We start from the raw sequence: 25088 nt of genomic DNA on the forward strand, positions 1-25088 counted from the left end.
TAAGACATTTACCAGGTTCAGAAAGATTAAAATGCAAAAAATATGCAAATCTTAGAATTGACAATATACAGTCTCTACAAGTATAACTGCTGTGACAGAGAAGAAAAGGAGTCAGGAAAACATCTATCAAGGTTGGCTAAACTTGGGGTGGGAAAGATAGCTTCCTTGAGACAGTGACCTTGAATGTGAAGTAAGTTAGTACAACAGAGGACGGTGGGATCTGTAGCAAACCAAATAAGGCATGGCCAGTCTGAGGATGCTTGAATTAGAATTTTACAAAACACTAAGTGAGCCATAAAAAACATTTCTGAAGACCATATGTAGTCCATGGACTATCATTTTAAAGAGCTGGGGATTGAGTATAAGAGTAATGGCAATCCAAAAAACGGGTTTAAGCTAGGGTGTGAGGTGATCGGACTTATACTTTAAATGCATCATCACCCTCTATCATTAAATGAAAAAGTGAGGTGCAGTACAAAAAATCTAATAGTAGTAGTGTTAGTCGCTCAGTCATGTCTGACTCTTTGCAACATTACAGTCTCTAGCCGGCCAGGCTCCTCTGTCCATGGAATTCTCCAGGCAAGAATACTGGAGTGGGTTCTCCAGGGGATCTTCCTGACCCAGGGGTTGAACCCAGGTCTCCTGCATTGCAGGCAGATTCTTTACCAGCTGAGTCACCAGGAACAGAGGGGCAGAGAAAAAGAGGGAGAATGTGCACAAATGAGAGAATGGGCAAAAAAATACACCTGGAAGGACACCTTAGAATGTGTCAACTCACTGCCTTTGGAAGAAAAATTATATGCCCATATTATTTTCTGAATTCTGATCAACGGAACCAAAAGTTAGTTAAAAACTAACTTTTAACCAAATAAGTGATTAAACTGAAACAATAAAATCAACGAAACTTCACTCTGGCTGCCCTGATACTAAAAAGGACAATGTAAAGGTCCAGGCCAAAGCTGACTGTGAGGCTGATCAAGAGGCGGCAGCAGAAATGGAAAGAAAAGCATTTAAGAGTATAGAATCAACAGGGGTTTATGAATGACTAGACAGATGGGCTGAGAAAGAACAAGGTTTCTAGAAAGAATAGCTGAGTGAATGGGAGTGAGAGGTACTGAACTGGGGGAGAGACAGCTTGGGGGACAGAGTAGGATGGTTTCAGTTTAATGCGCTGAGTTTGAGGCCAAGTGCAGATGGGAATTCAACAGGTGGACAGAAGCCGGGGTCTCCGGTGAGAGGTCTGGGCTGGCAACATAAATCTGGGAGCACCTGTCTGAAGTTGGGTCCCCTGGAACCTGAAATGGAGATCTAACGTTCTGTGTACAAGAGGTTTACTGCCAAATGAGGAGAGAGGATGGTGTTAAGAGCAATTAAAAGCACTTAACTAACCTAAGCACTTAATTAACCTTTCGAGTCACCTGGCTTTGGAATAAGGGGAGCAGTCCTTAATACCCATCCACACCGAATAGCCCCTGGACACAGGCTACATGGGGAGGGAACATGACCAAGGGTAAAGTGGTTCTGTAGGCTGAAGACAATTCAGCTGTCAACCCTCTACACCTTCAGAAAGTGGAGGGATGAGGGCCTCAATCCTAAAGCAAGGCTCCCAAGATGCCAAGGATCGAGGCATCCAAGAGGTCAAGTTTCTCATGACAGCGTGCTCCTCTGTGTCTTTTGCCGCTTCCTTCAATGAAGGTGTTTTCAGTGGCCACTGCCTTCTGTTGGGAGTCCTGAGCAGACACCTCTGGGGTGGAACTCTTCTCTGCTTGTTCTAGGATTCTCCATGTCCCTCCAGTTCTGGGCCAAGTTTTATAACAGCTTCTTGGCCAAGGGTTTCCACAACTGGCAGGTAATGCAAAACCCAACCCCATACTCTCCCATAGCTGGGGCCGGTTTTGGAATGTGACATACTGCTTTCACCAATGGCCCCAGATGGAGAGTTCCTTGGACTACTGGCTTGAGGGTAGCACTTTCTAGTCCCCATTCAAGGACAAACAGTGACTTCTGGTTCCTGGATTTATAGGAGGGGTCCAATCCCAGCTGCCCACTGTGCACAAGGGCCTAGAATTGGACTCCTCCCAACTGCATTAACACTGAGCCTACCGGCCTGGTGGCTCAGAGGGTAGAGAATCTGCCTGCAATGCAAGGGACCTAGGTTTGATCCCTGGGTTGGGAAGATTCCCTAGAGAAGGGAATGGCTACCCACTCCAGTATTCCTGCCTGGGAGGATGCCATGGACAGAGGAACCTGGCGAGCTACAGTCCATGGGGTTGCAAAGAGTCAGCCAGAACTGACTATCACTACCACCACAGAGGCCAGCTCCCTGCTATGGCCATGTCACAAGGCACCTGTGTTAGGTTCTGCAGTGTAGTTTTTGCTTACGTGCCTTCTCCTACACTGAGCCCTTTGAGGAAAAGGTCTGAAGTTTTGTACCCCGTCACGATGCTCCCTGTAGGGTCTTGCAGACAGCTATTCTTGTTGGACTGAACTATACCACCACCTCCTCAGTGTTCACAGACAGAAGGCTTGATGGAGCCTTCTCTACCCAGGGCCTAGTTTCACACTGTTGGTGGGATGGTGGGGCCAGGGCACCATGCAGACGTGCCTGTCTTTATTTTCCGCTCTTTAAAATCAAAACGAAAAGGCAGGACCTCTCTCAGACAGAGTTTAGTCCGGTGTAACAACCTCTGCGCTGCCATCAAGTTTCACATTCCACCACCTCAGCTTCATACACCAAGACAGAAAAAGCAGCAGGAAGACTTGTTTAACATTTATTCCCAGGTTTTTTTTTAATTTCCTCTGAAGTGAATATGAATACACTATGGTCTTTACACTCTGCAGGAGCTAATCCCCCACTGGAAGCTTTGGGGAACCTCATTCCTCCTTGCGGATACAATCTGTCGACACAGGCGTTCCTTCAGGCTCTTCTGAAAGGCCCACAGTGGACGCAGCCGTGCTCTCTTTGCGGCTCTATTACATTTAGAACTATGGGGTTTTTTCTTTTTTCTTTCTTAAAGAAAATAACGTAGGAATTGCTTCCAGAGCCCAAATGCCTGTGTGAAACGCGGCCCTCGCTTTGAGGCAAGGCGGCCTTCAGTGGCTTGTGCGGGCAGGGAGCGTGTCCCACTGCTTCGTGGCCGCTGCCAGAGGGGCCAGTGCCTGAAGCCTGAACCCACCCCACACGCTCAACAGGAAATGTGTGCTTTCACCGTTGAAAGAACCATGGGAAGAAAGTGGTATTTTTATAAATGAAAGTGCTTAATAAGTATTATTCACTAAGCAAAATCATATTTTCCTTGAATGTCTTGGATCATGTAACAATTTCATTAACCAAGAAGAAAAATCTGGCTGAACTTTGTATCCTTCGCTTCTAATAATGGCAGTAAAATTCTCAATATGTATCCAGTGAGCATGTATTGTTTACTGTGTGCACAGCACTATAAGGAGGCTCTATGGAGGCATTTTGTCAAATAAGTCTTTGATCTCAAGAAGCTTCTTTTTAAGGTACTTAATTTATTTTGTGGCTAGCTTGGTAGAATAAAAATTGTCTTCAAATTGCTAATCCTGGTGAGATGATTTAAATAACTCAGGGCTGTGAAAGGCTATCTGTTAAATTATCAGTCCATGCACTTTCACACATTTGCTCTTTTAAATCACACCGAGTATTTTCTCAGTACAGAAAAAAGAGCCCTCATTATAAAGCCTCCCTAGGTATCTCTGTGAATCATATGGAATGAGAATCCATCTTCCAGTTAGAGTCAAAGCCATATATCTACCCCCACGCCATCTGATGAAGCTCTCTGCTGGTTTCTTGGGTAGCCAATCCCATGATAGATATACGACTTTGAGACAGGAACTGAAATAAAATTCCTATAATACTCTTAGGGGAATGGGGGATTGTCATTGTTGAGCATTTTAGTTAATGACTTAATTCTCTTTCAACTTCCCTCCACCCTTAACTTAGAGCTCTGAACTCAACCCAAAAGAGCTACATAGTTTACCTATTGAATCCTTAACACTTGAAGGTGCTGAAGTTTTGCGAATTTCCTTCCAAGGATTTCAGGTGCTAAATGATACATAACATGTGCCCTAGTAGAGTTTATTCAATACTCTAATCAGCAACCTCAAGAATGCTTCATAAAGGCTGAAATATGGGAGAAAGAAGGTCTGAGGAGCAAAGTCCCTGGGGCTGCCACCAAGCGCATTTTGGATGGCACTAGTACACAGCCTGGAGACCAGCTGGTCCACTCCCAAGACACCATAGTCAGGTGGCTGTGAATGGCACATAAAACCCAAATCAGCCAGCCCAGCCCCTAAATCCCTCTCGTCCTTGTAACAGCATCACAGGGTAGAAGCAATGTTGCAGACGAGAGACTTCCACCCCAGAGGTCCATGTCAAAGGGAAGAAAGGCATTCCCTCAGCAGTCACTTCATGCTTCCCATGTCTGACTCGTAATCCAGTTAAGTGGCCATTCCATCCATCCAGCTCCTCAGACCAAAGCCCTGGAGTGATCCTTGACTCCTTTCTCTCACTTGGCATCCAATGTGTCAACAAATGCTGTTGACTTTACCTTCAAAATGTATCCAGAATCCAAGCGCTTCTCACCACCTCCACCACTTTTACCCTGGTCCAAACCACCATCACCCCTCCTCCCCGGATTCCAGCAAGAGCCTCTAACTGGATCCTGCTCCATCCTTACCCTCACTGTCAGATTCCACTCAGTGGCCAGAGTAAGCCTGTAACAACTTCAGTCAGATCATATCACTCTTCTGCTTGAAACTCTACAATACCCCATTTGTCCAATGCAAACAGAGTAAAATCCAGAGTCTTGACAGTGACCTTTTGGGCCTTATAAGATTCCTGTCCCCAGATCTAAGTTAATTCTCCCCCAACTCACTCTCTCCAACTGACACACCTATGCTAACCGTTGTGATGCCCTTCCTACAGGCCAGTAGCATCTCCATCTTGAGCCTTTACGCTTGGAGTCCAGCTGCCTGCAACACTCTGCTCCCAAAGAACACATGGCTTGTTCTTTCACTTCCTTAAGTCTTTGCCCAAAGGCCACCTTCCTAGTAGGGCCCACACTGGTCATCTCTAAAGCCACAACTCCCACTTCCTCGCACTCCTTGCCCCTTCTCTGCTTGTTATATCTATGACACTTATCATCACATGACAAACTAACTAACTTATTTATTGGTTGATAATCTGTCTCCCTCCACTAGACTATACACTCCATGAGGGCAGGAATTCTTGTTTGTCTTGTTCACTGCTGTTTTTACAGTATGCAGCAATGACACTGGTCCTTAGTATGTATTCAACAACTATCTAATGAATGAATGAATTTTTGGACTGTGTGCTATGTACTTTAGAACTCTAGACTTTGATGTGTTTACTTCCAGACATTCCTTGACACGCACACCAGAATATCTTCAGTCTGTAGTAGGCTGTACTAAAGAAGGAAATAGAAGGCCTTCTAGGATTTATGGAATCTTTCTGAAGCAGACTCTATCTTTTAGAAGGTGAAGTTACACCAAGGTTCTAATCAGAGGAGCTGATAACAGTGCTTTTGCATGTGTGGACCTACATCCAACCTTGGGAGAACTGGGCATGGAGTCACACTAGGAAGACAGAGCATACTGGCCGCTACGGCCATTTCTGCTTCTAACACCAACCACACGCTCATGTGTAACGTGGAGATTTTCCCCTAGGAAAGTAGACACTCCCTCAGATAGGAGCATTAGTGCAGAAAAAAAACTTTCCAATGGAAACTTGGTAAGTAAGAAGAATGTATTTATATGTCCAAAGATTCATTTTTTGATTTGAGATTAGTTTGGGGTTAGGGTAAAGTAGCAAAGAAAGTTGAGCATAATATGCTTTTTGAGGATTCTGTTTTTTTTTTTTACAAAGAAAACAAAGATAGCATGGAAAAGAAATATCTGATCACCAGCATTTTGATCAGTAACATTATAAACATTTTGTGAGTTTATATGTGTGTGAGAGAAAGTAAAGAAGGAAAAATTAAAATAACACTTTTTTCCCAAAATTAAGTTTCTTACATAAATCTGTTCTCTCTGCTTCTTTTTCTACTGCACAATCCCAACTTATCAGTTCACAGATCAGTCAATTGGATGACAAGAAAAAAACTGTATCATTCAAACCAGTGTTTCTCACTGAAGCACATCAGAATCACCTAAATCTATTCCAAATGCTAGAAATCACCTTATAACATTTTCCCCCAAATTCATAAAAACAAATAAAGTTTATATGAAAACTACTACAAAGGTTTGCATTAAATTATTTTTTCAAACATAATGATAGTGACAGCAATAAAGATAGAAGGAAATTACATGGTTCATTTTAGACTAAGATGTTTAGAGACAAATTCCTCAATCATATGTCTATGATTTTTACTACCATTTCTCATTCCAACAACTACTGAAGTAGCAGCAAAGCCAATTGATGGAGGGGTGTTATTCCTGATTAAAGAAAGTGTTGTCTCTTTACTTCGTTTTTGCAAACAGTATGACTCCAGGAAGACTGTGCAATCCTTCAGAGCAGAAGTTATAACTAATGCTGCTCTTGGAACCAGACACATAGTCGGTACTCAGTAGATACAAGCTGCCTTAACACTGCTGCAGGCAATTATTTAAACTAGGAAAAAGGTTTTGAAATCATAAATGGGCGAAGAAACATTGGACTGTACAGGTCAAGACGTCCTGGGAAAAAGCACAGGATATACAAGGAAAAATAAAATGATGGAACAGACTTGTGCACATTTGTGTTACACAGCAGAGTGAACCACATTTCAGGAGTTTCAAACAACACTCTTATTTTAAAAGTTAGCTTTGAAATAGGTATTTGGAAATGTGAATTCAGAGCTAAAATAAATTCTTACAGTTTTCATCCTGGGCAATGCATTGTAAAGGGATCCCAAAGAAAGACGTATAGCTGTCATTGTACCACACGAGAAGCTCGGTACCCCTGGGAATATCTATACAGGCTCGGTAGAATATATTCGACCTATTCAAAACAAAAGAAAACCCAGCTTAGTAATTGGTAGGACTCACATGCTCCATCCACATTTTTATTGCCCCAAAAAAGTTCTGCCCAGTTTCCCACCTAAACAATTTCTGTTTGTAATAAAATCTGCACCCACCTTATCGTTCCCAGCAACCAATTAGAGCCTGTAACCCAGTACGATAAATAGCTCACAGTTTATTTCCACAGTGTCCCTCCAAGGAACATCCTGGCTGAAGAGACAGATATTTGGCCCCGGAGAGAGCAGAAAGGAAGAGTTCAGTTAAAGAAAAAATTTCATCTCACACTAATGAGAAAATTCTCTTTCTTCGTAAACTGTAGACTCTGGTGCCTCAATCCCACATACAAATTAACACCATTGATTTCTTATTTGAAGGAAAAGCGTTAGGTGTATTCTTACAACTTGGCATGGGAGTTCTCAAATTTGTAATAAAATTAAGCAGCTTTGTGATATAAGGGCTGAGAGAAATAAAAATCTTCCCCATAGCTTTTTTTTTTTTCCCTAAAATTTGATACAGGAGAAAAGGGGGAACAAAAAAAAAAAAACCACAACCCTCTTATGTGAAGTGGATGGAAATTCAATAAATACAAGAGGGGCACTTTACTCTGGCTGAAAGATTACACTATGAAATGACAGAGTGAAGGTACTGAGAAGTAAACAGCTGTGGCACAGTAAATAAAAATCTACAGATTAAAAAAAAAAAAAAAGAGGAGCCTGTGATTGGTTTTCTCAGTGAAGAATTGCTACAAACATTAGCCTCAAGTTCAAGATAGAAGTGTTCAGGGTTGGTGAACCTTAAATTTAGCCTTTCTCTAAGGAACTGGTCATAGCAGGGCAATCTGTTCCTTGTACAACACTGTAGACATAAGGCGAATCCTTCACCACATTTTTCATGGTGGTGAGATATGCACTTGTCAACATATTTTGTCACCACAAAGTGGCTCTTGGCAATAGGATCATAAAGATCAATAAAAAAGTGCAGATTCTCAATATTTTACTTGCAGCTGCAAAAATTTCATTTATCTTGTTATTTTCCTTACTTGCTGCCATTCTGTCTCATGAGGGCACTGCTAGCTAAGCAGAATGTTTTTCCCCAACATTCTATGAATATCTGACAAAAACTCCAGCCAGTTGTCCAGACCTTACTCCCCTTCCTCCCTCCGCATCTCCAAGAGCTGTGCATTTTATTAATTCTTTCCACTGCTACATAAAAAAATCAAAATTGGAGCTGGGATATAAATCACTGGCATCTCCTAACTTGAGAAAAATTGAGTCGACTTTGTACTTCACCCTTGTAACATTTCATCTCTCGGTTTGGCTTCCCTTAATATAAACACAGCGCCGGCAAATGAATGTGCTAAAACCAAATGACACACTTTGCCGCTGAAAGAGCAGAACTGTTTTCGAGCGATGGGTGGTCTTTTGAGGCAGAGAGTAGGCCAAAAGGGGAAAAAGAAAAGTGTAAGCGTACACCGTTCCTTACAAGCGGGCAGAGCTTCCAAAACTCGCAGAAATCTCTGCATGTTGAAGCACATCAAAGGGATTTTTCCCTTTTCAGATAATATTTCCTTTGCTGACATGTATTTAGTATTGTGGTTGGATGACTCATAAAGATAGCTTCATGGCGTCCCAACGCAGCTGAAGCGGAACACACGCCAACAAACATTATTGTCAGCCTCAAAATAAAAACAAAACGTTCAGCTAAGGGTCAATCAATCAAGGGCGCTTTGAAGAAAATTCCATTTAGATATTACAAATCATAACAGAATGAATCTAAACCAGCTGACTTTTTGTGAAGAGGACATTCATGTACAATAAAAATTAGGCTGGCTCTTCAGGGTCCAACTTTTCTATTTTCCTACTCTTGGACGTGGTCACTGGTGATGGATGCCAGTTTTTAAATTGTGTTTTTGTAGTTCATTTTATAAAGATCTGAGGTAATCGAAAACAGATCGGCAGAGAGAATTCAGTGTGGAAGCACCATGAGGAAGGGGAGCAATAAAACCCACTTAATATTGACAGAAAGGTAACGACTTTCTCATGCCCACCTTTCTTGCAGAGGTTTCTTATTTTCCCAAAGTCAGAACTCTCCTCAAGAGCTCCCAGGGTGCCCATGACAGAACCAGTCAAACTATCTCTTGCCGAGTAGACAAACACAATCTTTACTACTTTACTAGCTCCGAGTTTTATAAAAACGTCACAACAGAGATGCAGCTGCAGGGAAGATGGGTGAAGCCCATATACAGACTGTAACCAGATACCATCGTGTGCAAGTTCATATAAACCCTTATGTAATGAAAGATAACTGCCTAGGAAACCAAGGCAGTGAGTCACATGCTGCCCAAATATGTTCCCTTTGAATTTGGAGGCCTTTGGAGAGCAAGCCAGATTTGTGCAGCCTTTAACCTATATGGGGAATAAAGTTTGCTTATTTTTTTTAAGGCTTCATTTTTAAAAATTAAAAAGAAAAAAAACTGAAAATAAATCGTCATCGGCAGGACTCCAAGTTGCCGAGCAAGGCTCCTTCTGCTTTGATGTGTCTGTGGTGCCTGATAAAGCTAAACAGTTGCTTATGATTCTAAAGGGAACGTGGCTGTTTATAACTGAGGTCATATATTTACATGGCACATGTTTTCGAGGGATTTTGAGAAAAGAAGGCTTCGTGGCAGGGCTTTTTTCCTATGGGATTTGTGTTTGCCTTTCGGTTGCCACTCTAGCCTTTAGTACCTCATGGAAATGCTTGACCAACAGGTGCATGAGGCAGGTGTGGCTTTGGATCTGGGATGCCCACTGGCTTTTCTGCCCCTCCCCCACTCTAGGCCTCCCTATGAGACTCTGAAATAGGGGAGGCTCCACCTCATCTCCATTCACCTGTGGGATTTTCCAAAATATCTTAGGGGACTGGTGCCTTCTCTGTGCTCTGGAATCACCCCATCCCCTGAAACATACTCTGAATGGCCACAGGACCAGAGTCAAATGCTTTGGCACTTTTCAAGGGATCAGGAGAGGTTACTGTGACTCAACCAAGGCTGCTGAGCACAATGGTTTTAGGAAAGCAGCCTGGGGAGGGTTGAGACTTCTTGATTTCTCACGCCTTTGTGCAACTCAAACTGCTCCCTCTGAGAGACAGCCAGACGGAAGGTGACTGAGAACAAGTGACCTGGGTCTGAATCCGTGAACTCCTGTTTGCGTGTGGACACATCTGCTGGGGAGGAAATCACAGCAAGTCAGTGAGTTCGCTGGGCTCACTCAGGCCATGGTGAACATTCATGTGATGATGTGGAAGTAACTTTATCATGTGCAGTGAGTGAAAAAGGCCTTCTCCTAGCACCCTTATTCCTGAATTCTCAAGAAATGACTGTTACAAGAACTAGAGAGGTATCACAAACCTAGGAGAAAAAAAAAAAAAGAAAGAAATTCCTGCCAGCCCTTGCAGAGTTCTTCAGGACTCTGCAGGATTTTTTCAAAACTAGCAGCAAGCCTGAATTTATATATGCAAGGCAAAGGGCTTTGGCTTTGTAAGTGGTAAATCAAGGTATACTTTACCTGTACTGAACTACTGTTAGATTCTGTTCTCCGCAGTGCCTTGCACATCGGATATACCTCATCCAGCTCGACTTACTAGGTTCCCCACCATCAATAAAGTGCTGTAGTGTCCCATCTTGGTCATATATCTAGAGAAGAGGTCAGAAGGTCAAGTAGTTAGAACGAATCATCAGCAATCATTTTCCCTGCTTCCCTTGGTGTCTTTATGTGTTGGCTGCAGCAATTTATTGCCCATAGGTTTGCTAGTGCTCATGAATGCTTGTGGAAACTCAACTAGAATAACAGGAGAAACATTTTCTGGTGATGCAAGTCAATCACATTTTTCTTATCAAGCCAATCTTCACTTTATTAAACATATTTGTGGCATCTCAAGGATGTGAGTGACCATGTTTCCCAAAGAATATTTAACCTCTTTTTGACAGGCTACTCTTTAGTAATGAGCTGCTGGATAAACAAAGCGAGCTGAGAGGCGAGGCCACGCTGACATGGCTGGAACATCTGCATGAGAGGCCCTCGTCTCAAACACGTAACTGGTCGAAGGCATCCGGGAGGCAGGGACTGTCGGCTCAACAAGCCAGGAGACACCTAGCAGGGGTTGGGACGTTATGGAGCTGTTTCAGATTGATAAAATTAGACTCTGATTTGGATTGAAAGAAATGCACTCTCACCTCGCAGAAGATGTAGGACTTCAGCTGTCAGGACCTGAAACTATTAGGAGAGGAGTCATCAAAAAAGAGAGACCCTCGCAAAGGGAAAGAAAAAAATAATAAAAGTTTCCTATGGATTTAAAATGTCTTAACTGAGGTCAGTCTAATCACTATTGCCTTAGGTCACCTCAAGCAGATTTTCTTTAAGATCACATCCAAGGTAATGGAATCCCAGGCAATGAGCATGGGAACAAAACCTTCTGCTAAACAACCAGCCAGCCCAGGATGTTGGAATCAGGGGTAACAGCAGAGACAATCGGCCCCCACTTCCAGAAACAGGCTAGCCCTGGGCACCTTGGAGGCTGGGGTATCTGCAAGGGTGGATTGGGAAGTTATATACGGGCAGCAATTCTGGAAGGCCATCCTCAGTCCTAGGGCAGCCAGGAAGCAAGGGGTACAGTTCTCAGAAGGACCATGGCAAAACTGGGCCTTTTAAAGAAAAGTCAGCAGTAAGATTATGTTCCGTAGAGCATCCTGAGAAATTATGTCTCTTATCCTTGCTAATCAGCCTTTCCACTTTTCTTTTCCAAACAGACACAGAGAACAAGTCTCCCAGAGTGCCTCACTGGTTACATTTCAGCCCTAAAATTAGTAAGGTCATTCATATTAATTTAGCTCAGCATTTCTATTCTGGGGGCCAAAGGACTTAGTGATGACAGTTCTTTTTATTATCATCAGGCATTTTAAAACAGCTGATTTTTTTTTGGGGGGGGGCTTTTCTTGAACTCATTTGTCTTCACCCCCGATCTTTCCACTAACCCCCACAAATAAAAGAGGGGATGCCAACCTGATCAATATAATGGCTGGGGAAGCTATGACTGGGTAGCAGGCTAGAATGATTACAGTTGATAATCAGTGTAGCCTGAGAAGAAGGAAGAGAGTCCTAGATTATATTATATTTAAGATTAATGACTTTAAACTCCTAATTTGGGGATGATGGCAGGAAATGGGAGCATTTCATGTGGTAAATACATCTGCTCTGTAAGCAACCTGATGATAGTTTTCATATTTAGGTAAGATTATTACATGGTACTTATTTTGTTGCTCTTGTTTTCGTTTTAGGAAACTGGTTCAAAGGCTCAAAGTCTCAATCTCGAGTCTGCTGTCAACAGCCCATGTGACACTGTACAAAGCCATCACTTCTTTGAATACCACTATCTATCTATAATGGAGCCCCAAATGTTGAGAACCCAGCCCTCTGCCCTGTCCTTCTCCCATGAACAAATCTTCCATGACAGCTGCTGGTGAAAATACTTATGAAGCACTTGGAGAAGTGCAGTTCTCCTTCATGCTTCCATTCAATGTCCTCGACAGCAAGTTAAACTCTCTAACATTTACACATCATGGGTGTTGCCAAGTGTTAGCTCATTTGAACACCAGACATTAGCCAGTCAGTCTCCAAAATGAGTATAAAAAAGTGTTTTCCCCCACATTGTTTCAGCAATAATCTCCTTAAACTTTTTGTGGTTACAGGAATCCTACAATTCCTGAACTGGTGAAACTGCTACTTGCTTTGAGGAAAAGTAGATGGTTATTTGTCAGGCTTCCCCAAAGTATCACACACCGAGCACACAGCATGAAGTTGAGCCTTCCTTGCTTCAGCCTGATACCAGTATTACACTGTTTTACATGAAACTCGACAAAAATCCCACTTACCAAGTTAGATCCCGTAAGTGTGCACCCCATCAGAGGTGAGGAAACTCATTTAGGCTTGATATTGTTCTTTCCCTTAGCACCCAGAACTCAGCCATCACCAAATCCAGTTGAATTTGCCTCCTAAAACTTTGCACACGCATCCATCTCTCCCTCTCCACCATCACGATCCTAACTGAACCAGCTTCTTCTCTCACCTGAAGGACTAGAAAAGTCCCTCGACAGAGTTCCTTGCTGCTTCTCCAGGCCCTTCTAACCTAGTCTCTCAAGTTCAGCCAGAGGGACCTTTCAAAATCCAAATCTAATGATTTGCTTTTATTCCCCCTGCCAAAATAAGAGTTTCATAAATGCCATACATTCTCAGCATATGAGATTTCCTCAATGGGATCTATCATGCTAATATGGGCAGCACCTCGAGCCGAAGTTATTTAGGGAGGCTGGCCAAAAACACGAACCTTTGCATTTGGCTCAAGACCATCTTGGGGCCCTTTCTAGCCTGTGTTGTTAAACATTTAAACTGTGTTTCTTGAAAAAGAAACAAGGGCCCAGGAGTCAGTGATGCCTATTTCTGTTCATTTTCCTAATAAAAGTATAATAAAATAGCAGAAACCACAACATCCACATGTAAGCGCTAAAGAGGAACTTTTCAAAAAAGTTCTGCGTCCCAATTTGAGTGTTGTTATTAATCTCCATCATTAGCTCAACTTTGTTTTTATTTCAGAGTTCAGTAAAAGACTTTTTAAAAGAGAGCGATAAAATTCCACAGGCATCTGACCTATACAAGGACACTGTCCCTGTACCCAGACGGGCTGACATTCGTCCTTCTGGGAGACAAGCAACCACAAGTGGGGAAATGCTTCAGTAGATTTCAGTCTACAGCAGCTGCAACAATTTCAAGGTTGAGAAGCTGTTCCTGGAGGCTGCACCAACATCTACATTTGCGTGACACTAAAATGTAACCATAAGATAGATACCTAACAGGTCTAAAAATGTTAAGGAATTTGAGGAGATTTATTAACGCCAAGACCAAGACTTATTTTGTTTTCATTACCTTTCAAAAGATTTAAAATAAGAAGAAAAATACCAAAAATCTTACACAGTGTTTAGATAATCTCCTGAGGACCGATGAAAATGTCAAAAAGGTCAGAAATTGAATTTGCTCAATTGGTAAGAATGAAAGTAAGAGTTAAATTCAGGGGAAAATTCCTTGAAAGAACCCTTGAGTCAAGCACAGTTTTGCTGAAAACTGTGCACTTTATTCTCAAAGAATATGAACCACCAAAGTTTTATCCTTGCTCTGTTTCTTCTAAGGAAGCTAGAGGTAGGGGAAACACATGTAAAGAAACACACAGGACACCTGGTGGGAAAGGGTTAAATTTTGTAACGGGAACCCCTCAAAACTGTAGAAAGCATATTTGTTTTACAAAGCTAGTCCTAGCATTGCTGAAAGGGAGTATACAATGGCACAGTTATATTGGAGAACATTTGGGCCATGTTGAAATAAACTTGACAATGCATATTTCTTGTGACTCAGCAATTTCACTTCTAGGAAACTACTCCAATAAAATTCTGATACATGTGCCTAAGGAGAAAAGTTCAAGGTCATTCACTGGAGCACAACTTTTAACAGCAAATACTTATAAATAAGAGAATTATCCATCATCAGAAGAATAAACTAACTGTGGTTTATTTATTCAACAAAAAAGTACTAAACACTTAAAATGAATGAACAAAATATGTTTGTATTAAGATCTAGTTGATATAGATCAACTAGATAATAATGTTGATTGAGAAAATCAGTTGCAGATTAATGCATATGATATCATTTGTTAACATTTCAAAATATACAAAATAACCCAATTGTATATTTTAAAATAGTGTATATTGTAATATACAGATAGCAATATGTCTATCTATATGTATCTGTTTACAACAAACATGCTGGAAGGATTCACCATTAACTTCATCAGACTCCTGGCCTTGGGAAAGAAGGGGATGGAAGGATAACAAAGGGAACACACATGTATCTGAAATGCTTTGTTTTTCTTAAAAAAAAAAAAGTTTCTGAAGCAAATATGACAGAGTGTTAACATTCTCTTTTTTGGCATTTATATATTATACTTTGAACTTATTCTGATTTTTTAAATTAAAGCGAAACAATAAATGAAAAGTCTAGTCATCTATTTCTATGTACATCAATTTCTGCATGGGTTGTTAAAACAGAGGAGCAGACTATCTTACCCAAAGTTAGAAATTATCTGTGCTATCCTCCTGGGAAACTCTCAGTAATATGTATCGTTACATTACCAGACACTGATTGCCTTTCTGACTGCTTTGTTGCTATTTTAAAATCCCTGGTTGTGGTCTGTACTTTTTCTTTTATCCTGTATCAACAGGAGGAGAAAGATAAGAGGAGAGCTCATTCTTACCTTTTTAAGGATATTTTTTATAGTTTACAAACCAATAATATTTACTGAAATGCCACACATGTGGTTGAGATAATGATCACACAAACTGTCACTCATTATAAACCACACATGCCATTAACTGAAAACCACTATGTGAAAGACTTCATTGCAATCCTGAAGATCAGGGAACTGCACTCTTTGCTACAATCTTACTTTCCTAGAACAAGAAAGTACTTTAAATAAGAACAGCAGGGCTTCCCTGGAGGCCCAGTAGTAAAGAATCTGCCTGGCAGTGCTAGAGACACAGATTATATCCCTGATCAGGGAAGATCCCACATGCCTCAGAGCAACCCAGCCTGTGCGCTACAACTCTTGAGCCAGCGTTCTAGAGCTTGGGAGGTACAGCTTCTGAGCCCATGAGCCTAGAGCCTGTGCTCCATAACAAGAGAAGCCACCACAATGAGAAACCCAAATACTGCAACTAAAGAGCTGCCCCCTTTCAGTACAATTAGAGAGAAGCCTGCATAGCAACAAAGACCCAGTGCAGCCAAAAATAAATAAATTTTTTAAAAAATGAGAACATGAATAAAAACCGCACCAGTGTTGTGTCTTAAATAAATTGGTCATGAGTGGCTTATCCACAGCTTTGTCATTTATGAATGCTGCCAACGTACATTAACAACAATAATCATCACAGACATAGTGTAAACTAGTGACTGACTTGGGCCCATTTTAACGTAATAGCAAGAAAACCATCTTCTGAATGATAGAAATTTATGTATACTGGTGGCTCTGAGCAATCTGTATCTCTAAAACAAAATCTTCAAACTGGTGGCTCTTGGGTTGAATGCTTGACCAATTTTGTTTGTCCACGAGTGTTTTAAAATTTTGGAAATTCTATCTAATTTTTAATTTTTCTTGAGGAAAAAAATCAGAAGATGGGTCCTCAATCTCTGAGACTAATCCATGGAAACTTAGGTCCCCTTCAAAGTGGCCCCCTGAGATCAGCCATGGGCTTTTCTCCTTCCCCATCCTCCCTCCCCTCCCCTATTCTTAGATGTTCCTTACTTCACTCATTTACTTAGCTGCTCAGCCTCATGAAGCACCTAAGTTGGTAAACCCTGCTGTAAAGGAATTTTTGCTATCCCTGAAAATCAATCTGCTACAGCTGGGGGCACTTGCAAGAAAAACCATCTGATCTGATTGCCTGGAAACAATGCAAATGTCCCTCACTCCTTCGCAGCCCAGAAGCCATCATCTGACTGAGATGCAGGCATTTGGTGCTATAGTTTTCCAGGGAGTGGGAGAGTAGAGCGGAGTGTTCACTTATTTTTACCAGAAGGGCTTTCAATAGTCTTTTTAAGCAAGGGGTCTATTTTAATTCAAAGATGTCATAAGTGTAATTACACTATAAAATCAGATAAAAGTTGCCTGGGTCTACTCTAAAAACAAATACAAAGAAAGCCCATCAGGAAGCACCCTACCACCTCAACAAACCTCACCTTTGCTCTCTGATGCAGGCTCTGGGACATCACCAAGGACTGGCAGGGAAGGGGGGACCTTGTTTGGAAAATGGCAGGCAGAGCACTTCCTCCGCCAGATAAGCTTCCATTTCTTCTGTTAGACCACTGAGTACCTCAGCCACATTTCGAGGGCAGGAAAATGAGATGGGGAGAGACCACCAGCTCTAACCTCATCAGCTTACAGTCCTCAGCTTTTGTTTCTCTTGCAAGTTCTGCACCCTCAGATTCAACCAATTGTGGAGGATGGCTCAGGGCCAAATGCACTAGTCAGGCTTGTATAAGGGATCTTGAACAATGAAGAGTAGAGTATCCGCAGTGGGTGCTGGAACTGACACCACGAGGACACCCAGGGGCAATTATATACAAAAGAAAAAGGGGTCTCCAAAAGTTAGTTGTATAGTGCTGTGTTAGTTGCTCAGTCGTATCCAAGTCTTTGTGATCCCATGGACAATAACCTGCCAGGCTTCGCTGTCCATGAGGATTCTCCAGGCAAGAATACTCATGTGAGTAGCCATTCCCTTCTCCAGGGGATCTTCCCAACCCAGGGATCGAACCCAGGTCTCCTGCATTGCAGGCAGATTCTTTACCATCTGAGATACCAGGGAAGCCCAGAAATTAGGGACCTCAACAAACAGACGCTAGTCAGAGGCACAATGATGCCTCCTCACACCTCATTCAATACTACAAATAAAGAGAGCCAAGAACCTTAAACAAAAGAAACTTAAATTATAACTTAAACATTAATCCACTCTTCCCAGAACCTGGTTCTCCGAATCTTGGCATGAAACAGAGGAAAAAGAAAAGACCCAAAGGTGGTATTTGAAAGGATTAGCCAGTTTTCAGCGAGCAGGGAGATGTCTCACGCTCCCTCTCCTGTGATTCCACACAGTGCCAAGGGCCCAGACAGCAGCATTTGGTCATGAACTGAAACACCAGTATCCTTCAGCTTTCCCCCCAAAAAGCTGAGGTGAGGGTGTATATTTTATACCCAAACATCTAAAACAAGGGCTAACACATTGGAGGAACTCAAAATACGCTGAAGTGAACTGAATTCTCACAATAATTAAACAGCTTCTTAAAGATCTCAGATTTTATTCAAAATCTGAGAAGAAACCACCACTAAATGCAATTAAAACTCCATTCTAAGCACTAACAACCAGGGCTTTTTAAAGAAAATATGACATCTTTTTGAACTTAAGTTCTTTCAAGTGTATGAAATGCAAAGGTAGTTTTCATAAGATGATTAAAATGTAATAAACAGCTGTGTCTATGTCCATGTGCTATACTTGGTCACTCAGTCTCGTCTGACTCTGAAACTCCATGGACTGTAGCCCAGCAGGCTCTGCTGTCCATAGCGATTTTCCAGGTAAGAATACTGGAGTGTGTAGCCATGCCCTCCTCCAGGGGATCTTTCCAAGCCAGGGAACGAGCCAGGTCTCCCACACTGCAGGCGGATTCCTTACCATCTGAGCCACCAGGGAAGCCTGCAGAAAAGGGTCGAGGAGAGGTCTTAGGGAGTTTCCCGTTTAGACCTGAGAACCCAGCACTGTTTTAGGTTCTTTCACAGCACTTGGAGAATCCAGGGAAGAAAAGACACAAAGATGGTTTCTCAGATCTTCTCTACCTATTCTCTACACACTACCTTAGACGGCCCCATCTTTCTGTTAAATTCAGAAAATGAGGGCTTCAATAATCAAGTGTATTAGTAATTTGAGAAACTCAATTGAAAACTATACTGTTGCCTAGATAGATAAAAGTATTTTACTGTGAGATTTCTTTGTATCAGAAGAGGTGAAAATCTTTTTTGCAACTATATACACAAGAATAATTCCTGACTGAATTGTGAAAAGTTAAAAAATCCAATACCTTATTGCTCAATAAAAGATTTTACTTTTAATATTATAATTGTTAGAGGGGAATTTCTAAAGTTATTACCAATGAAAATATGCAACAGAAGTCGCCCCAGTCAATAGGAACTGGAGAGGGGGGTGGAGGGCTGAGGTTAAGAGCACGCATATGGGTGTCAGCTCCAAGGTATGTGAGTTACAATCACAGCTGCATATCTGCTGGCCAAGTGACTCTGGGCAGTTACTTAGGAACTGGGTCTCTTTAGGTAGGTGAGACCTTCTTTGAGAAAATGATGCTACTGACAGTCCCAGTCATAGGGCTCATATGAAAATCAAATGAGCTAGTATATGTAAAGGACTTAAATCAGTGCTGGGCACACAGTAAGAGTCCAAAAAGCATTAGCTGTTCTGAGGCCATCACATCAGATGGCAAATGTCAGCCAAGGCTTCACCTACTAACCTGCTCGTGGACAGTGACCACAGGATAATACGTGCAGCGTTTGCCAACTCATTATTGCTAAGGTTATAAGACCACAAGGTAACAAGCTCAGTGAGGGCAGGAATGCATTTTAAATATTTTAAGCTTTTACCCATCAGTATCTTACACAAAGCTTTGTACATTTCAGGAAATAGACTTTTGTTCAAAGAGAGAGAGAGAGAAAAAGAGTTGGAAATAACATAGAGGGGGTGTAGCAATAAGCCATTCATTTATGTTTTTGTTCCTCTGATGAGTCTATCAAAAAATAAAACAAAATACTGAAAATGCTGGATAAATGTGAATACTCTTTAGAAAAAAACAGTAAGGAAGCATCTTTCCAGTCCTACATTTTCCATTTGCTAAAGTTAACACAGACACAGGTGCCACCACAGCTTTAAGAGCACTCCTGGAGCATTTCTGTAACTAACAGGCTGTTTGTGCTCACTCAGTCATGTCTGACTCTTTGCAACCCATAGACTGTCGCCCGCTAGGAAGTGTTTTAATTCACTGTGGCTTCAGCCCTCTTACTGAACAATATCTACCATGTAGAACTGCTTGGACATTGACATTTCTAGCCAGAAGAGGCCCCAACTCACATATCTTATATGTACCTGAACCTTGAACAAGGCCCAGGTACATGAGCTGTTTGTGCAGTCAAATGTACCTGGATGAGGAGTAGGGGACATTTGTGGATGGCAGCCTGGGGAATCGGATCAACAGGGAGCGCTTCTGCTCACTGCTTCCCAATCCAGAGAGGACAGCAAGGACCACACCACTGAGGTGTCTTAACCTTTTTACTTGTAAACTCTCAACTCCAGCTAAATCCAGCCTGAGAATAGAGACCACAAAGCAATACTCTCAAAGGAGTGAAGTATCTACCACCACCTAAACACAAAGAAAGAACAGCAGCTAACCAGGTCATATGCATCTGGGTGGTATTTTGGTTTATAACATACTTTCCCAACCTTCATTGATCCTTATAACTGACCTAGAAGTTAGACCGGAGCATTTATTCCATTTTACAGATTTGAAACTTTGGGCTGAGAAAGGGGAAATGACTTGCCCACAGTCACACAGCAGGTCTGTGTGACAAGGAGGAAACTCTCCTGAATCATAGGCCACCATGTGACTATTGCTTTCATCACATCCCATTCATCCTATCAAAGAGAACCAGTAGAACTCTTTCATTAAAAGTGCCTGAAACTCTTAATATGTAAGAATGAGGGCCATAAAACATGTTCATAATAGTTAACGTCATTTATAAAACAAACTCCTATCCTTCAGAGAAAATGCCAACTTACTGAGAATTACTTAACCCATTAGTCAAATTTACACAAAGCAAGCATGTAGTGGATAAAGACACCACTCTCCCTCTGCTGACCATGTGCTATGACAAGGACCATCAAAAAATGGCTAGGGTATAAATCTGTGGAGGAAGATACACATTTTATAATGAAAGCTTCTTCCTTAAAGCAAATAATGGCTAGTGTGACCAGATTTATTTGTGTTCAGTTTTCCCACTTTTTTCTCAAATATGTAATACTACACATGTTTTTTTATTTCAATATTTTCTCTCTCCATTAGAATTGAGTTGTTTCATTGCTACTTTTCATAAGAAAACTCTTCCCTCTCATTTTGGTTTGGAGTACATTGGAATGCCAAGATTTTGAGTTGAGGTTTCAAAGGTCAAGTAATAAACGCCCCATAAAAGAAATGAGTAATGGTTATATACACCGTTGCCGTATTTTCAGTAATGCTGATATAAAGCTATATACTGTACTTTGTCAATTCACATTCATCAAGTTCCAGAAATATTAGAAAATCATTAGAGGTTTATGTTGAGTTTGCAGATAATACTAACATATAAGTCAAGACTGAAATATGGTAATCAGAAAAACAGTTGAAAAGTGTCAATAAACCATAAAACACTGGTGGTGGTATTTGTGAAGTCTGCCTCAGAGAGCTGGGCACGGAAGGAGAAGAAATGGGTGTTTCAGTCACACTCTGGGGTAGAGGCTGTTAGGCTGCAAGCTGGCAGAGGAGAGTGGGTGACTGAGGATTCCAGCACAGAGACTGAGAGCTCCCGAGAGCCACTGAGCACTTGGTGAATCTCCCTTATCTCCGAGGACAGCAGTGGTCATCCATACAAAGTCTGCCATCCATCAACCCAGAGGCTTCTTCAGACATCCTGTCTGCTGATCGGAGGGGAGACTTTGGGGAATCAGACTTGCATTATCAGGACTCTGTCTGTGATCTGAACAAGCCACTGAACCTTCAACTTTTCACTTGGCAGAAGCCTATATGCTGGAAAAGTCCTGACAGTTCATTCATTTTGCTCCATCCTGGAGCCAGCTGATGTCTGACTGAAGAGACCCGCCCTCTTTGATGTTGTCCTCTTCTGAGAGTGCCCTGCTGTGAAAAAAATTTTATCCATCCAAATTAAAGGGAAATATTTCTGCATCCAGCTGTTAGCTGTGACATGTTTGCCATTTTTCAGGGCACTGGCTTGGTGCCATCCTCAGGCTCTGCTGCAAACCTATCTTTTCCCTTCTTCGTCACAGCAGTAATATCCACAGTGCACAACTGTCTCCAGTGTCCATACAACATCGACACTGAAAAGGAAAATAGTGCTAATCCTATACTGCTAAGAACAGGCTTGGAAATATTTTCAAGTGGCAATTTATTTTGCATTCCTTTTCTATTTTTTTTTTTTATTTGTATCAGCACTAATGTCTTTCACAAACTGTAAAATTTTTTATATAAGCCACCCATTTAAATATTGCTTCAACTCAGTTTTTTAAAAATCCAGTTTTAATTAAATTCACCAACAAGAAGTCCTGACCAAATGAAATGAATTTGGATGATGTGAAAACTTGTTTCATATACACTGAGTCCACACTTAAAAACAGACATTTGTCCAGTGGAGAGAACTCTGTATAAATGAAGAAAAGCTCTCAGGGAAGCTTGAATAAACATTTAGATCTAAGTAATCAAGAAAGCTTGTATCTTCTCATATTTGCTAAACGCCATTGGGAGCCTATAAAGACTGCTGCTATGAATTGTGTGTGTTATAAACAAAGGGCAGCTCACAGCATTACCACGTTTTTCTCCATCTACTGAGATGAACAAGTAAAACACTGCAGTTTCCAGCCACCCTCCCATTCTGGCCTTTCTTTCTTTTCTCATTTTCACTTTTGCTGAGAAGGAAAAGAATCGGTGGAACCAGATCTCAGCACTGAGCCTCGGAGAATCCGGCCTTGATACTGATCTCAGACTCTGACTAACAAACATGCACAACACTCACCATCCTTTATCCAACCCATGAGAGGTGGTTTTAAAAAACAAACAAACAAACAAAAAACAATAATGTATTCCATGTGAGAAAGCACCAATTTGGGGAAATTAAACCACAGGGAAATTTGAATGAACACACTTGAAAAAAACAAAGCCTTAGTTATCTACCAAACAGGAAAGGGGACCATTATTTTGTTAAAAATAATCCCAGATTATTACCAACGTGAACTTCTGGGATGTGCAAATTATCCATGACAGTGTACTGAATAGTTCTATGCTTGAAAGCTATAAAAGAGCATAGTAAAGTGAATGCACTGTGGCAAGCACTTGAATTCTCCAGATGGTATCTCATGGGGTGCTATTTAACCCTTACTGCAGTAGAAATTTCTGGTTTAAAAATTCCACTGGTATGATACTATGCAGACCTTTAGACTTTGATGAAAATGGTTAGTGATTTTATACTTCAGCATGGTAGCTACGATTTGCAAGAAGTAGCCTGACCAAAGCCTACACGCAAACTGCTGTGTTAGCAACTGTATTAAAAACTTACAAGGTACTAAGTGGGGAATGTTTGCAAAGAGAATGTCCCTAAAAAATCAGAAAGAGGCTACTTCCACGAATGTGTAGACACAGATGTACCATGCCCTAGAGATCGCCCTCTTTTTTTAAGTAAAAACTTTCTGAAGACACAGAATGTTTGTTTCAATGAAATCATGGTTTCCTATGGTTTTACTTCTTTTCAAAGTAGTCTACAGCTTTATTTCTTCTCTGAAATGTGTCACTCTCTGAATTATTATGTTTTCTCAAGTCTACAACATTTTTTTCCTAGCCACACCAATAAAGTGTGATTGTCAGACATGCTTTATTAAGGGGAAAGTGACCATCTGTCAAGGGTAGAAAACATATTTTCAGATCTTAAATAATTTAGGAGACATTCCTTACGTCAAGTTGGGACAGTACCAAACATGCCCTCAATTCCCAATTTACACCATCATGCCCTGGATCACAGGAGAAACAAGCAAACAAAATAAACCCTAGATTCCGGGTGCTCAAGAAAGTGAGAGTGTGGAGGCTAACGCAGGCCTAGACCAGGTGGTCCTGAGGGGAGTTCGCTGTTCTCCCAAGTTGGGAAAGACTCTTGAGAGTCTCTTGGACTGCAAGGAGATCAAACCAGTCAATCTTAAAGGAAATCAACCCCGCATATTCATTGGAAGGACTGATGCCGAAGCTGAAGCTCCAAAACTTTGGCTATCCGATGTGAAGAACCGACTCATTGGAAAAGATTCTGATGCTGGGAAAGACTGAAGGCAGGAGGAGAAGGGGACAACAGAGGATGAGATGGCTGAATTGCATTACTGACTCAATGGACATGAGCTTGAGAAAACTCCAGGAGATGGTGATGGACAGGGAAGCCTGGCGTGCTGCAATGCATGGGGTCACAAAGAGTCAGACACGACTGAACGACTGAACAACAAATAACTGCTTGCAGAAAAACCTGAGTGAAATTCCACATTTGTCCTGGAGCAAGAAACATGGGAGAGGGATGAATTTTGGCTTCTTGGAACAATTCTTCTTGAAGGAAGGTTTGCATAGTTGTGCAGAGGACTGAATGAACACATTGGTTTGCACAGAGCTCCCCCCCATCAAGAACCAGGAGATGATGTAGCCAAGAACAGAAGATCATAGCAGTAGTGGTGAGCCTCGATATGAGACTTCTGACTCCCCAAATGGCATTCTTTTAACAAACATTTAGAAAGCATCTACTATGTGCCAGCCACTGTGCTTAGTGCAGGTTTATAAAAACTGAAGACCCAGGTTTACCATTCAATAGGAGAGATAGGAGAGATACAGGTGGCACCATGGTAAAGAATCTGCCAATTTAGGAGATGCAGACTCGATCCTCAGGTCAGGAAGATCCCCTGAAGTAGAAGATGGCAACCCTCTCCAGTATTCTTGCCTGGAGAATCCCCATGGACAGAGGAACCTGGCAGGATATGGTCCACAGCATTGCAAAGAGTCAGACACAATTGAGTGACTGATCACAGCACAGCATGCAGAAGGGATAAACACTTAAACAAATCAGAAGAACTTCTTCCTGACTGTAGATTTCCCTATCCAGTCTTTGAACATTTGATGTCTAGAATGCGGTTCCTAAGTGTAGGAAGAGTAACCCATTATAAATTTTTTACAATGTAAAAATGACATGAGGACTTAAAGACTTAAAAGAGTTAAAGCTCTTTAAGTCATCTAAGTTGTTTAAACAACTTGTGGACTGTGAAGGCAGCATTAAACAAATGTTTAATTAAAATCTGCTAGGCTATAACCTCAATGAAGACAAAGATAAAATCTGTCATGGTGGCTATTAATTCCCTAGTGGTTACTAGAGAGCTCAGTTCAATCAATGTCTGTTGGTTAGCTGGTTTGGTGGGTGGATGGCTGGGTGGTTGAGTGGATGGCTGGTTAGATGAATGGATGGACAGTTAGAAGGATACAGACACCTTCTAGGTACCCAAGCACTAAGGGCTGGACCATGCCACTCTGCCCTCTGGGCAGGCCCACACATCTCAGGCAGAGTTAAATATCCTGGAAAAA

At 41.6% G+C, this 25088-nt stretch overlaps 1 protein-coding gene across 2 annotated transcripts in view; it reads right to left on the bottom strand.

Moving 5' to 3' along the window:
* The window catches only part of PRDM6 (PR/SET domain 6), a 105165-nt gene that overhangs the window by 21974 nt on the left and 58103 nt on the right, over positions 1 to 25088 (bottom strand). For both annotated transcript variants that reach the window (XM_065934430.1, XM_065934419.1), the window contains exons 4-5: positions 10587 to 10714; positions 6897 to 7021 (exon numbers count right to left, since the gene is read on the bottom strand). In XM_065934430.1, the coding sequence (XP_065790502.1) occupies positions 6897 to 7021; positions 10587 to 10714 (253 nt within the window). The remainder of the gene's footprint in view (positions 1 to 6896; positions 7022 to 10586; positions 10715 to 25088) is intronic.

This window comes from Muntiacus reevesi, chromosome 1, assembly GCF_963930625.1.
Source record: "Muntiacus reevesi chromosome 1, mMunRee1.1, whole genome shotgun sequence".
Lineage (NCBI taxonomy): Eukaryota > Metazoa > Chordata > Mammalia > Artiodactyla > Cervidae > Muntiacus > Muntiacus reevesi.